At 31.1% G+C, this 16,470-nt stretch overlaps 1 protein-coding gene across 1 annotated transcript; it reads left to right on the top strand.

Moving 5' to 3' along the window:
• Window positions 1–7,088: 7,088 nt before the first annotated feature.
• Window positions 7,089–8,362, top strand: LOC131646758 (cytosolic sulfotransferase 15-like). The gene has a single exon (XM_058916721.1). The coding sequence runs from the start codon at window positions 7,135–7,137 to the stop codon at window positions 8,140–8,142; it is 1,008 nt and encodes a 335-aa protein (XP_058772704.1). The 5' UTR covers window positions 7,089–7,134; the 3' UTR covers window positions 8,143–8,362.
• The last annotated feature ends 8,108 nt before the right edge of the window (window positions 8,363–16,470 follow it).

Here is a 16,470-nt window from a genome sequence, read left to right as displayed (position 1 = left end):
AAAGAAGCAATAACCAGAAGTTGATTATCTATAATCAATACACCCAATCCAATTTGCATCTAAATAACCAAGAATTTGCAATTATGAGTTTCTTTAGAACATGAAACCTCTGGTAAGGATGTAGTTCAAATATTTAATAACTATGCTGGCAACTTGGTAATGAATCATGGTAGGATTATGGAGAAATTGACTTAGTTGTTTTGTAGCAAAGATAATGTCCTGCCTAGTGGTGTTTAAGGAAATCAATCTACCAATTATTCTTCTATAAGATTTAATGTCATCAAAAGGTTTTCCATCTTCATCATGGAGCTTGATAGAAGGATCAAGAGGTGTTGCAGCTGGTTTAGAACCAAGAAGACTAGATTCATATAAAAGGTCTAAGAAATATTTTCTCCGGGACAGGGAAATTCCTTCCTTTGAATGTGCTTCCTCCAAACCCTGAAAATACTTGAGTAATCCTAAATCTTTGATGTTGAAACTTGTGACAAGTATAACTTTAATTCCACCAAACACTTGCATTGAATTTACAAACTAGTATAATGTCATTAATATATATAGGATAACTATAAATGTGTAAACATGTTCAACGAGTGGAAGAATCATTGAATACTAAGAGGCTCTGGTCTTCGGACGACCTCAAATCTTGTTCCCTTAAGCCAATCTCTGTGAAAATTATGAACTAGATCGAGTTGTAAGAACTTCCTTCTTGTACAAGGATCCTTGAGACAAAATTATTAGTGACGGTAGCGGTAATGATTAGTGGAAGTGTCACATTCAGAGTCCCATCCACTTTCGCATGATCCTAACACCCTAGGATTGGTCTATCATTTTTCTGTTTCTCTTTTAAAGAGACTGATTTATCGGATCCTTGCAGTGGGGTTCTAATTGTCCAAACAGATCTCTTATACAGAGTGGCTTAGTCTAAGCCATTATGTTTGACAACTTCTAATTTTACGAGATTTTTTTTTGATGATATTACAAGATTGTTTTTTCATTCATTCTATTGATCATCACTACTAGTTAAATTATCCCACTCACATTAAATAAAATCTAATTAAAAATCGAATAAATTTTAATAGAAAATAGGTGTATACTTAAATTATAAAATCAATTAATATCGTGGTAATCAATTTTAGTGAGCTCACCCTTAGTAATGATTCCTTGTTAAATTGCTGGGACATAATGTCTGTTTTGTTCTAGTATTAGAGATGAAAGTTTGATGTAATCATGAGGCTAATTATTTGGTGCTTGTTGAACTAATGCAATTATAGAAGTTAATGGAAGAATTGACACATAATTTAATTTATTTCATTAATTAAAATGAATTTAACGGAGAGAAATTTTATTTATACAATTGATTTCAAATTGAGTAAAGGTATGAAAATGCAATAACTGAAAAGTAGTTACAAGTAACTACTAGTTTAGTTATTCAGTACTGACTAAACTTAATCAAGAACTAGTTATTCTTAGGCTTTAGATTTTAACATTCTATCTCAACCCGAGCATGGTAGATGTTTATCATGCCATGTTTGAAAATAAAGTTATTGAATTTAGAAGTAGGTAAAGTCTCTGCGAAGTTTGTGAGTTGCTTTTGTCATGAGATTGAACGCAGGCACAACAAGCCTTGTTGAACCTTTTCACGCACAAGACGACAATAAATTTTTAGGTGGTTTGTCATCTCATGAAAAATTGGGTTGGAAGCAATGTGCATGACACTTACGCTGTCACAATATAGGACAAAAGGCTTGGAACAAGTGATACAAAAATCCTTTATTAGAAACACCATCCAAAGTAATTCACAAATAGATGATGACAATGCCATGTACTTAGCTTCAAAAAAAAGATTGAGAGATGTTTCGTTGTTTCTTTGCATGCAAAAAAATCAACAAAGAATCTAGAAAGAAATAATAACTAGAAAATGATTTTCTAGAACCAATACACCCAACCTAATATGCATCTGGATAGGCAATGATTTGCAATTATGAGTTTCTATAGAATATGAAACCTCTACTAGGAATATACTTCAAATATCTAACAACGCTACAGGCAGCTTGGTAATAAGTCATGGTAGGATTATGGAGGAATTAACTTAGTTGTTGTGTAGCAAATATATTGTCCAATCTAGTGGTGTTCAAGGTTTAAGTACATCAATCTACCAATTATTCTTATATAGAATTCAATGTCATCAAAAGGTTTTCAACCATCATCATGCAGTTTGATAGAAGAATCAAGAGGTGTTTTAGTCGGTTTAGAACCTAGAAGGCTAGATTCATGTAAAAGGTTCGGGCAATATTTTCTCTAGGACAAGTAAATTCCCTCCTTTAAATGTGCTATCTCCAAAACCAAGAAATACTTGAGCAATCTCAAATCTTTGATGTTGAAACTTGTGTCGAATATGACTTAAATTCTATCAAACTCTTGCATTGAATTTTCAACTAGTATAAAGTCATCAATATATTCTAGAATAACTGTAAATATGAAAATAGTTTTAAGAGTGAATTAAGAAAATATAAAGTAGATTGAGTGTAACCTTGCTGAATAAGTAATGTAGTCAATTTCTCATACCATTTTTCAACTACCTTTTTTTAAATCTATGTAGACTCTTCAAGAGTTTACAGACCTGGTTAGGCATAACACAAAGAACAAGTTCGATGATAGTCATATACACATCTTCTTGAAACTCTCCATGCAAGAAGTATCGTTGACATTCACTTGGTGCAAGAACCAATTGTGAATTGCAACAACGGCAAGAAGTGTTTTGACAGTTGTATGTTTTACCACAAGAGAAAATGTGTCAAAAAATCCAAATCTTCAATTTGGTTGTATCCTTTGTCTACCAACCTATCCTTATATCTCTATATATTTCCATCGACCTTGTATTTAATTTGTAAACTCTTTTACTGCCAATAGGGTTCACACAAGGTGGTAAATCAACTGTGATCCAGATTCCATTTTTGTTCAATGCTTCCAATTCAAAAGCCATAACCTTAAGCTAATGACCGAATATACAAGCTAGATAACATAACATTCTCATCATTTGGAAAGTAGTAATATGCTACTAGACACATGCCATTTTTTATAAGATTAAATAGGTGATTACAATGAATAAATAATAGATTAAAATTAATAAAAATCATTTATGATTTCGTGGTGCGCTCTTTCAATGCACCAACACAAACTATAGAAATACAATTTCCCTTTAATGCGCATAAATGATTCTATAAATAGAACCATCATGTTGAGGTGATAGTAACTTATTCACAAAATCCTAGCCTCACTAGGTTCTAAGTTCACGTTCTCTGAAATCTTTTGTTCGATCACAACTAGTATTATATACAAAAAGTTATCTTGTTTCAAATTCAGATTGCGTGGACTGAGTAGAGGCATTGTTATTTATGCAAGGCTCGTGATCAATCCACTTTCTAAATTTTTTTTCTCTCTCAAAGAGTTAATCCATTAATTTGTGACTCATAAACATTTGTAAGAATCTATTGAAAGATGAATTTAAATATTTATCCATTGCATTTACTCTTTATTATTCATAATTTCCATTCTTCACCCCTTAAACCCTCCACTGCTATCTTTATCTCTATCTTCCATAAAATAAACCTTTTGAGAAGAATTGCTTACATCATTGTTGCTTTAAATATCGTGTGCAAGTATACACAATCAAACTAGTGGCAAGTGATAAGAAAAATATCGATTCAACGAGAATGGAGATTAAACACTTTTGATAATTCATTTGAAACCAATAAAATAATTCATGAGTTAAAAAGAGTATAACATTGATTATAATGTAATAAAGTTATACAACAACATAAATTAATAATGAGTTTGAATTAGTGTAGATGTAGAAACTGGACAATGATCTCTTCCATAGTTTCATCTAATGAGTGTGGTGATGTCAGGGTTAAACATTGTGGTGTTTGTCAACGACATGAAAATATGCAACAATTCACTATGACAATCTTATGCATAAGTCTTCATTAAAATCATTACACTTTAAGTACAACTTACCCTGTTTACCTCTATGGCCCCACTCCTCTATGTATAAAGTGATTAAGTAAGCAATGTATACCCACTCTCTACTTTATCGTATTAGTTCTTAAAGTTTATTTATTAAGCACTACTACTTAATAAACTTTTATTTAACCCTAAGATGATCAAATTTAGAATTAAACATATGGAGATATAATACAAAAACTAAACTTATACTCATTCATAATCAAAAGATGGTAAAGGATCAAATTTAGAATGAAACATATGACAATAAACAAAACAAAAACTTTATTCATTCACAATCAAAAGATAACTTTTTCATGAAATTTCACGTCATCCAATAAAAATGGAATTAACTCATACTGAACGTAACGAATACATAATATTGATATATTAGATTACACATTCTTAGACAAGTGTGAATACAAATGATAAATATAAAGCGCCCCATGTCAGCTTGAACGTAACTGGATGTCGGGGAGTCCAGGGAGCGCCAAAAGTATCAATGTGCTAAACGTTCAGGATCCAAGAGACATTGACATCACACATCCTCTTAAAACCTTAAGGCAATGAGGATATAACTCATATTGAACGTAACAAATACATAATATTAATATATTAGATTACACATTCTTAGACAAGTGTGAATACAAATGATAAATATAAAGCGCCCCATGTCAGCTTGAATGTAGCTAGATGTCGGGGAGTCCAGGGAGTGCCAAAAGTATCAATGTGCTAAACGTTCAGGATCCAAGAGACCTTGACATCACACATCCTCTTAAAACCTTAAGGCAGTGAGGATCGGTGTTTTAAAAACCAGACCGAACCGGCCGATCGGACCGGTTGAACCGGGAACCGGTCAGGTAACCGGTCTAGTTCAATAACTGGATCGGGAATGCCATTGAACCGGTGTGAACCGGTCAAAACCGGTGTAAACCGCTAAAACCGGGAAAACCAGCGGTTTAATTGCATTTTTTTATTTTTTTAAAATTTTTTTATTTTAAAAAATTAAAACAACGTCGTTTTGACTATTTTAATTAAAATTTAAAATAAAAAATTAAATAAATAAAATAAAAAAATAAAAAAATTGTTGCAAATGCGGCTGATTTTATTACCGATGATTTTGATATTGAAGAAAGAGATCCCAACATTAAAACAATTTTTTTATTCAAATTAAGTTTAGTAGACAATGGAATTAGTTTGTTATAAATTATTCAATTAAATTATGTTGTGATTAAACTTTTGTTTGCAATTATATTTTATAATTATGTACTATTTTATTGTGTGATACTTATGTGTAAAATTTAAATTTAAATTATGAACTTGTGAATTTTTTTATAATATGATTTTTTCAAAAAATTTAAGTGCTAGTTATACATATATAATTTTGTTATAACGACCGGTCTATTCAACCGAGTTATCTGGTTTAACCCGGTTTAGTCATGCGGTTCGACCAGTGACCCAGTGGTTCGACCAATAAACCAGTGACCCAATACCCTCACCGGTTTGATGTCCGGTCCGGTTTTTAAAACACTGGTGAGGATATGTTCAGGTCAACAATTATCTCAAATAAAAGATGTAACACTCGACACCACATATCCATCCAAGACCTTAAGGCAATGAGGATATGTGTCCATTCTCTTATATATTCAACATTTTTTTCATTTCTAGTCGATGTGAGACTTTGACACTCATACTTGAATCTTAATACTTAACGTGTAGGCCTTTCTTTTTGGAGGAAGTACTATATAAGTACACTATACATGGTGAAAAAAACTTTCACTCCTTCTTACAACTTTTTATCCTTTTCCGTTTCTTTCTAGGTCAACAATTGGCACAACTTTTAGAATATCTAATTCTACTATTGTTCAAGTGTCACAGCCAGTATCTAATTTTGTGATGGTGCTGTCTAATTTTGTAGTATTCATTTGCACCAAGAATATTTATCAAGTTGACTTGTATTTGGATCTCTTGGAAATCATAAGGAATTATATGTGGTTCACATGATTTTTTTTAAATAAAAAAGTTGTCAATTTATAATTATTAGTAATTTGTTTGTATTAGTATATTATAAAAAATACAAAAATTGTTGTAAAAAATTGAATTATAGACTAGCATCTTACATTCATCTAAAGTTCATTTTTAACGATGATTTAAAGCAAAATACTTTGCTTTTTTCTTATTATTTATAAATGGTGTTTTAATCTTCCGGGTGATTTTGAGATGTTTGAATTTTTAAAAGTATAATTAGTTCAACTTGAAGTTAAAATTTATAATTTTAAAATTAATTATGGGTGATTTTTATACTGAAGTTAATTGTTGAACTCACTTTTTCATAAATGTATCCAAACATAAATCAATTTTATTAAATTCAATTCTATTAAAATTAATTCTACCAAACTCAATTATACCAGAATTAATTTTGTCTACCGTTAATCCAAACATACTCAAACTTATTTGTGTGTTTGACTTTTCCATTACTATAGTTTTAGGTGTATAAAATTAAATAATCATTAAATATATGTCACATGTTTTCGATATGTGTGTTGTTTACACATAAAAGTATAGTAATGGAGTAAATGGAGAGAGAAAAAAATGGAGAGGATTTTAACCCTTAATATATCATGTTCAACCATAAATGAAAGCTTAAGATGGTCCATTAAGTTTGTTAGTTACATTATTTGATTCTCCCTACTGTACATACTGGCTAAAAAATACATGGATCCGTGTCTGACGGAGAGGGAGAATCAGAAGGTGGTCTGAGTTGGAGAACATGAGATGCATGCACGTGATTATTGAGGAAGCTGATGTGATGCTGGGGTTAGAGTCATATTATAATATAATTTTTAAAAAAGTTGTGAAACTCATTTAATAATAAAGTCAGATTTGTATTCTTATATTGCACTATTATTTTAGGTCCAGTGTTATGTTATTACCCCCTATATATATATATATATATATATATATATATATATATATATATATATATATATATATATATATATATATATATATATATATATATATATATATATATATATATATATATATATATGAATCAACCTGCGGTTTAACCATCTAAGACCAAACCATTCTATATTGAGCCTTTATACTTCCTACACTACTACATCCACAATGGATAAATCAAGTGACGAGAACTCTCTAGTGCCAAGATACTTGCAAGAAATTGACTTAGCTGGAGAGTACAAAGAATTTATATCCACCTTACCATTAGAAAAAGGGTGGCTTACAACCCCTTACCATCAATATCAAGGATGTTGGATTGGGACAACAACTCTCCAAAATGTTTTATCATGTCAACAACACTTTCAAGCACTTGATACTGATATCCTCTTAGTTACTCCTCCCAAATCAGGTACCACTTGGCTCAAAGCCTTGACTTTTGCTTTGCTAAACCGCAACAAATATCCAAATATTCATCTTAACCATCCATTGCTTAGTTCCAACCCTCATGATCTTGTTCCATTTTTTGAACATGATCTTTACATTAATAAAGATATTCTTCCTAATCTCAACTCATTATCCCATCCAAGACTCTTTTGTACACATCTTCCTTATGATCTGTTGCCAAAATCTGTGAAAGAGTCAAGATGTAAGATTGTGTATCTTTGTAGAGATCCTAAAGACACTTTTGTTTCATTTTGGTATTTCATAAACAAGCTAAGACCTCAAAGTATGGAAAAACTTACATTAGATCAGTTGTTTGAAAGTTTTTGTAGAGGAGCGAGTCCTTTTGGACCCTTTTGGGAGCATATACTAGGATATTGGAAAGAAAGTCTGATGGAAAGATCAAACAAGTTTATAATGTTTTTGAGATATGAAGAAATGAAAATGATACCGGATTTTTATTTGAAAAAACTTGCCGAGTTTATGGAGTGTCCATTCTCCAAAGAAGAAGAATCTAGAGGCATGGTTGTGGATATATTAAATTTATGTAGTTTTGAGAAGTTGAGTGAATTGGAAGTCAATAAAATTGGAAAAGCGGCGTCCGGTGTTGAAAACAAATATTTTTTCCGACGCGGCCAAGTTGGAGATTGGAAAAATCTTCTTACAACTGAAATGGTGGAGCAGTTAAACACTATCATTGAAAAGGAATTGGTTAAACATGGACTCAGTTTTTAGATTTTTAACAATTCTATTTGATTAGGAGGATGAGTAATGGCCACACTTGCCTAATTTCTTTACTTTACCATCCACCACCAGTATTATTTAGTCTAAGCTACTTACCATGTTTGACAACCTCTAATTTTACAAGATTGTTTTTCCATTCATTCTATTGATTATTACTACTAGTTAAATTATCCCCCTCACATTAAATAAAATCTAATTAAAAATTGAGTAAATGGTAACAGAAAGTATTCTCGAAAATAGATGTATATTTAAATTACAAAATCATTTAGGATCAGTTGTTAGTGACCTCACCCTTATTAATAATTCCTTGTTAAATTGCTGGGACATAATAACTGTTTTGTAATACTAGTATTATAGATGAAAGGTTGATGTAGTCAGCCTTTTTGGTGCTTGTTGAACTAATGCAATTAGAGTGGCTAATGGAAGCATTGGCAGAGAATTTAAGTTATTTCACGAAGTTGAATGAATTGGTGGGGGAAAATTCTATTTACACAATTGATTTCAAATTGAATAAAGGTAAGAAAATACAATATCTGAAAAGTAGTTATAAATAACAACTAATTAAGTTATTTAGCTTACTTCTAATTAAACTTAATCAAGAATTAATTATTCCTAGGCTTTATATCTTAACAATTTCTCTCAATCAGAGTATGGTAGATGTTTATCATGCCAAGTTTAAAAATAAAATTATTGAATTTAAGAGTAGGTAAAGATTTTATTAAGAAATTTGCGAGTTGCTCTTGTGATGAGATTGGAAGTAGGCGCAACCAATGTAGTAAAAAACGAGTGCTAGATCGAGATCGGTTTTGGTCGTCGTCATAGTCAAGATCGAGTTTTTTTTAGAAGATCGTAAAAAAATAGTGCTGGGCCTTTTTCTGGTTTGGCCTGTCAAACCGGGTCGGGTTTTTAAAGTGAAAACCCAGTTTTTTTTAAACTAACCCTAACCCTAAAACAAAATAGAAACGACGCTCCTCTGTTTTGTTTCACGAACATTTTGCTGTTCATCCTCTCCGTCTTCAACTGATTTCACGCTCCTCTCCTTCTTTTCACGATTTTTTTCTCTTCATCCTCTGTTTTCTTACCTTTTGCTATTTTGTTTTTGATGAAAACTTCAAACTTCTTCAGTTTATCTTCTCCCTATCTAATGGCTTCAAACTTAGGATCACAAAATGTTTCATCAACTACTTCTGACCCAGCTCGGAAATATTGTGTTTTAATTGACCTAGCTTCAAGAAAAGTGAAGTGTAAGTTTTGTGAGGGTGAGTTTACAGGAGGTGTGTATCGTTTGAAGCATCATTTGGCCGGAACCAGAAACAATGTTAGGCCCTGTTTAGCTGTTCCAGATGACATCAAGATAATAATGCGGGACAATGTTAAGCCCGGTTTAGCTGTGAAGATTATTTAGATGTTTAGTAATATCTTAGATGATTAGACTTATATGTTATATTTATGTTTTTTGAGCTACTTATGTTGAACTTGATCTTTTAAGATTATTAAATTATGGAATGATGGTTATGAATTATTAATTAAATTAGTTGAAAGTTGTGATTTATAAGTTATTTTGTTCATGTATTATAATTTTCATGTTTTTGTTCATGTGAGTTTACCATTTTGTCCTTTAGTAAGATCTTAAGTGTCGTGCTACGATCCTTGCTTTAAGATTTTTCATAGGCCGTCCGATCCTACTTAAGATCCCGTGCTTGACTACCTTGGGTGCAACAAGTCTCGTTGAACCTTTTCACGCACAGGTGACAAATAATTTTTAGGTGTTTCGTCCTCTTAACTGGATAGGAAATAATATGCATGACACTTAAGGTGTCATAATATAGGACAAAAAAGCTTGGAACAAGTGATATAAAGATCCTTTATTAGAAACATCATCCAAAGTAATTCTCAAGTAGCTAATGGTAGTGTCATGTACTTAGTTTCAGAAGAAGAACGAGAAATAGTTTGTTGTTTCTTTGCATGCAAAAAAAAAAATCAATGAAGATCCTAAAAAGAAGCAATAATCAGAAATTGATTATCTATAATCAATACACCCAACCCAATTTGCATCAAAATAACCAAGAATTTGCAATTTTGAGTTTCTATAGAACATGAAACCTCTACTAGGGATGTACTTCAAATATTTAATAACTATGCAAGAAGCTTGCTAATGAATCATGGTAGGATTATGGAGAAATTGACTTAGTTGTTTTGTAACAAAGATAATGTTTTGCCTAATGGTATTTAAGGAAATCAATCTAATAATTATTCTTCTATAAGATTTAATGTCATCAAAAGGTTTTCCATCTTCATCATGGAGCTTCATAGAAGTATCAAGAGGTGTTGCAGCCGGTTTAGAACCAAGAAGACTAGATTCATATAAAAGGTCTAAGCAATATTTTCTCCAGGACAGGGAAATTCCTTCATTTAAATAAGCTACCTCCAAACCCCGAAAATACTTGAGTAATCCTAAATCTTTGATGTTGAAACTTGTGTCAAGTATAACTTTAATTCAACCAAACACTTGCAGTGAATTTACAACTAGTATAATGTCATTAATATATAGGATAACTATAAATGTGTAAAACTGTTCAACGAGTGGAAGAATCATTGAATACTAAGTGGCTCTGGTCTTCGGACGACCTCAAATCTTGTTCCCTTAAGCCAATCTCTGTGAAAAATGTGAACTAGATTGAATTGCAAGAACTTCCTTCATCTACGAGGATCCTTGAGACAAAATTATTAGCGATGATAGCGGTAATGATTAGTGGAAGTGTCACATTCAGAGTCCCATCCACTTTCTCATGATCCTAAAACCCTAGGATTGGTCTATCATTTTTCTGTTTCTCTTTTAAAGAGACTGATTGATCGGATCCTTGCAGTGGATGTTCTAATTGTCCGAACAGATCTCTTATACATAGTGGCTTAGCCTAAGCCACTATGTTTGACAACTTCTAATTTTACGATATTGTTTTTTTATGATATTACAAGATTGTTTTTCCATTCATTATATTTCTCATTACTACTAGTTAAATTATCCCACTCACATTAAATAAAATCTAACTAAAAATTGAATAAATTTTAACATAAAATAGATGTATACTTGTTAAATTGTAAAATCAATTTTAGTGAGCTCACCCTTAATAATGGTTCCTTGTTAAATTGCTGGGACATAATGTCTGTTTTGTTCTAGTATTAGAGATGAAAGGTTGATGTAATCATGAGGCTAATTATTTGGTGCTTGTTGAACTAATGCAATTATAGAAGTTAATGGAAGCATTGACACATAATGTAATTTATTTCATTAATTAAAATGAATTTAATGGAGAGAAATTTTATTTATACAATTGATTTTAAATTGAGTAAAGGTAAGAAAACGCAATAATTGAAAAGTAGTTATAAGTAACTACTAGTTTAGTTATTCAGTAATGACTAAACTTAATCAAGAACTAGATATTCTTAAGCTTTAGATTTTAACAAATCTCAACCCGAGCATGGTAGATGTTTATCATGCTAAGTTTGAAAATAAAGTTATTGAATTTAGATGTAGTTAAAGTCTCTGCCAAGAAGTCTGTGAGTTGCTCTTGTCATGAGATTGGACGTGGGCACAACAAGCCTTGTTGAACCTTTTCACGCACAAGACGACAATCAATTTTTAGGTGTTTTGTCATCTCATGAAAAACAGGGTTGGAAGCAATGTGCATGACACTTAGGCTGTCACAATATAGGACAAAAGGCTTGGAACAAGTGATACAAAAATCCTTTATTAGAAACACCATCCAAAGTAATTCACAAATAGCTGATGACAATGCCATGTACTTAGCTTCAAAAAAAGATGAGAGATTGTTTGCTGTTTCTTTGCATGCAAAAAAAATCAACGAAGAATCTAGAAAGAAATAATAACTAGAAAATGATTTTCTAGAACCAATACACCCAACCTAATATGCATCTGAATAGCCAATGATTTGCATTTATGAGTTTCTATAGAATATGAAACCTCCACAAGGATTGTACTTAAAATGTCTAACAACGCTACAGGCAGCTTGGTAATAAACCATGGTAGGATTATGGAGGAATTAACTTAGTTGTTGTGTAGAAAATATAATGTCCAATCTAGTGGTGTTCAAGGTTTAAGTACATCAATCTGCCAATTATTCTTCTATAGAATTCAATGTCATCAAAAGGTTTTCAACCTTCATCATGAAGTTTGATAGAAGGATCAAGAGGTGTTTTAGCTGGTTTAGAACCAAGAAGGCTAGATTCATGTAAAAGGTTCGAGCAATATTTTCTCTAGGACAAGTAAATTCCCTCCTTTAAATGTGCTACCTCCAAAACCAGGAAATACTTGAGCAATCCCAAATCTTTGATGTTGAAACTTGTGTCGAATATGACTTAAATTCTATCAAACTCTTGCATTGATTTTCCAACTAGTATAAAGTCATCAATATATTATTGAATAACGGCAAATGTAGAAATAATTTTGAGAGTGAATTTAGAAAATATAAAGTAGATTGAGTGTAACCTTGCTGAATAAGTAATGTAGTCAATTTCTCATACCATTTTTCTGCTACCTTTTTTAAATCTATGTAGACTCTTCAAGAGTTTACAGACCTATTTAGGCATAACACAAAGAACAACTTCGGTGATAGCCATATACACATCTTCTTGCAACTCTCCATGCAAGAAGCATCGTTGACATCCACTTGGTGCAAGAGCCAATTGTGAACTGCAACAACGGCAAGAAGTGTTTTGACAATTGTATGTTTTACCACAAGAGAAAATGTGTCAACAAATCCAAATCTTCAATTTGGTTGTATCCTTTGTCTACCAACCTACCATTATATCACTCTATAGTTCCATCAACCTTGTTTTTTCGTTTGTAAACTCTTTTACTGCCAATAGGTTTCACACAAGGTGGTACATCAACTGTGATCTAGGTTCCATTTTTGTTCAATGCTTCAAATTCAAAAGCCATAACCTTAAGCTAATGACCAAATATACAAGCTAGATAACATAACATTCTCATCATTTGGAAAGTAGTAATATGCTGCTAGACACATGCTATTTTTTTATAAGAATAAATAGGCGATTACAATGAATCAGGTGAATAATAGATTAAAATTAATAAAAATCATTTGTGATTTTGTGGTGCGCTCTTTCAATGCACCAACACAAACTAGAGAAACACAATTTCCTTTTAATGCGCATAAATGATTCTATAAATTGAACCGTTATGTTGAGGTGATAGTCACTTATTCATAAAATCCTAGCCTCACTAGGTTCTAAGTTCACATTCTCTCAAATCTTTTGTTCGATCACAACTAGCATTATATATAAAAAGTTATCTTGTTTCAAATTCAGATTGTGTGGGCTGATTAGAGGCGTTGTTATTTATGCAATGCTCATGATCAATCCACTTTCTCCAAAAAAAAAAAACAATTTTTCTCTAAAAGAGTTAATCCATCAATTTGTGACTCGTAACCATTTGTAAGAATCTATTGAAAGATAAATTTAAATATTTATCCATTGCATTTACTCATTATTATCCATAATTTCCATTCTTCACCCCCTCCTTAAACCTTCCACTGCTATCTTTATCTCTATCTTCCATAAAATAAACCTTTTGAGAATAATTGCTTACATCATTTTTACTTGAAATCTCGTGTGCAAGTATACACAGTCAAACTAGTGACAAGTGATAAGAAAAATACCGATTCCACAAGAATGGAGATTAATCAGTTTTGATAATTCATTTGAAACCAATAAAATAATTCATGAGTTAAAAAGAGAATAACATTGATTATAATGTAATAAAGTTATAGAACAACATAAATTAATAATGAGTTTGAATTAGTGTATATGTAGACGCTGGACAATGATCTCTTCCATAGTTTCATCGAATGAGTGTGGTGATGTCAGGTGAGGCCAGGGTTAAACATTGTGGTGTTTGTCAACGACATGAAAATATGCAAAAATTCACTATGACTATCTTAAGCATAAATCTTCATTAACATCATTACACTTTAAGGCTATGTTTGGGAGTTTGGAGGGGAGGGGAGGGGAAGGCTTCCGAAAACGAAATTTTAAAAAAATATAGAAAAATATTTGACATTTTTTGAAAAAATGATTTTGTTTAGAATGATAAAAGAGCCATTATCATTACAAAATTTTTAATTTTCAAAATAGTATAACAACCTAAAAGATATTTGGAAAATTTATGTAAGCCCTCCAAAACCCTCCAAAACCCTCCTTCAATACAATTTTTGAGTTTCCTCATTTTATGGGGTTTTTGGTGTTATGAATAAAATCAAACTCTTCAAAACCCTCCTACACAAAATCTTTTTATTCTTTTCACCCAATTCTTCCTATTTTCCAAAGCCCTCCCCTCCCTTCCCCTCCAAACTCCCAAACATAGCCTAAGTAAAACTTACCCTGCTTACCCCTATGACCCCACTCCTTTATGTCTAAAGTGATTAAGTAAGCAATTATACCTACTCTCTACTTTATCGTATTAGTTCTTACGGTTCGTTTATTAAGCACTACTGCAACTTAATAAACTTTTATTTAATCCTAAGATGATCAAATTTAGAACTAAACATATGAAGATATAATACAAAAACTAAACTTATACTCATTCATAATAAAAAGATTGTAAAGGATCAAATTTAGAATGAAAATTATGACAATAAACAAAACAAAAACTCCATTCATTTACAATCAAAAGATAACTTGTTCATGAAATTTCACGTCATCCAATAAAGATGGAATTAACTCATACTAAACTTAACGAATACATAATATTGATATATTAGATTACACATTCTTAGACAAGTGTGGATATAAATGATAAATATAAAGCGCCCACTGTCAGCTTGAACATAGCTGGATGTCGGGGAGTCAAGGGAGCGTCAAAAGTATATCAATGTGTAAACAAGGTAGTGAGGATATGCTCAGGTCAACAATTATCTCAAATAAAAGCTGTGACACTTGACACCACATATCCATCCAAAACTTTAAGCAATGGGGATCTGTGTCAATTCTCTTATATATTCAACATTTCTTTCATTTATAGTCGATGTGGGACTTTACCATTCACACTTGAATCCTAATACTTAACATGAAGACCTTTCTTTTTGGAGGCAGTACTATATAAGTACACTATACATGGTGAAAAAAAACTTTCACTCCTTACAAATTTTTATCCTTTTCTGTTTCTTTCTAGGTCAAGAATTATCGCAACTTTTAAAATCTCTAATTATACTATTGTTCAAGTGTCACAGCTTCAACCAGTATCTAATTTTGTGATGGTGCTGTCTAATTATGTAGTATTCATTTGCACTAAGAATATTTATCAAGTTTGCTTGTATTTGGATCTCTTGGAAAAATGAAACAATAGATTATTCAATCATAAGGAATTATCTGTGGATCACATGGTTTTTTTTTTAAATAAAAAGTTGTTGATTTATAATTATTAGTAATTTGTTTATATTAGTATATTATAAAAAAAATACAAAAATGTATTGTTGTAAAAAATTGAACTCTAGACTAACATCTTACCTTCATCTAGCTTAACTTATTAACAATATCAAAATTCATTCTTAACTATGATTAAAAGCAAAATACTTTGATTTTTTCTTGGCTTAATTGCAACTTTGGTCCCCCTATTTTATCTTTTTTTCGATTTTGGTCCCCCTATTTTTAAAACCACGATTTTGGTCCCCCTTTTGAGTTTTATGTTGAAAAAGGAACAACAATAGGGACTAATTTTGCAGAAAAAACAAAATAGGGGGACGAAAATTGCACAAAAAACTTTAAAAGGGGACTAAAATAATTATTTTTAAAATAGAGGGATCAAAATCAAGAAAAAGACAAAATAGGGGACTAAAGTTGCAATTAAGCCTTTTTTCTTTTTATTTACTAATGGTGTTCTAATCCTCTAGGCTGTTTTTTATTTTTTTGATGTTGTTGTTGTATAATATTTAGTAATGAAGTGTACAATTGGTAGCTAGAATCGATTCTTTTGTGATTATGAGAAGTTTGATTTTTTAAAAGTAGAATTAATTTTACTTCCATAATTGATTCTACTTGAAGCTAAAATTTATAATTTTAAAATTAATTCTAAATGATTTTTATACTTAAGTTAATTATTCAATTTATTTTTACATAAATATATCCATGAATAAATCAATTATATTAAATTAAATTTTATAAAAATTAATTCGACAAAACTCATGTATTTGTTAGAATCAATCAATCCAAATACACCCAAACTTGGGATTTTTTATTGATTTTGCTAGTCTGTGGCACCTTATATTGATCCTCATTTTCTTTATT

The sequence above is a fragment of the Vicia villosa genome, linkage group LG2 (assembly GCF_029867415.1).
Source record: "Vicia villosa cultivar HV-30 ecotype Madison, WI linkage group LG2, Vvil1.0, whole genome shotgun sequence".
In the NCBI taxonomy this organism is placed as follows: Eukaryota; Viridiplantae; Streptophyta; class Magnoliopsida; order Fabales; family Fabaceae; genus Vicia; species Vicia villosa.
Note: the sequence above shows the minus strand (reverse complement) of the source record. Positions and strands in the feature narration are given on the sequence as shown.

Bases quoted from the DNA above. Each gene is read 5' to 3' on its own strand.
- LOC131646758 (XM_058916721.1), top strand. From the start codon at position 7,135: ATGGATAAATCAAGTGACGAGAACTCTCTAGTGCCAAGATACTTGCAA.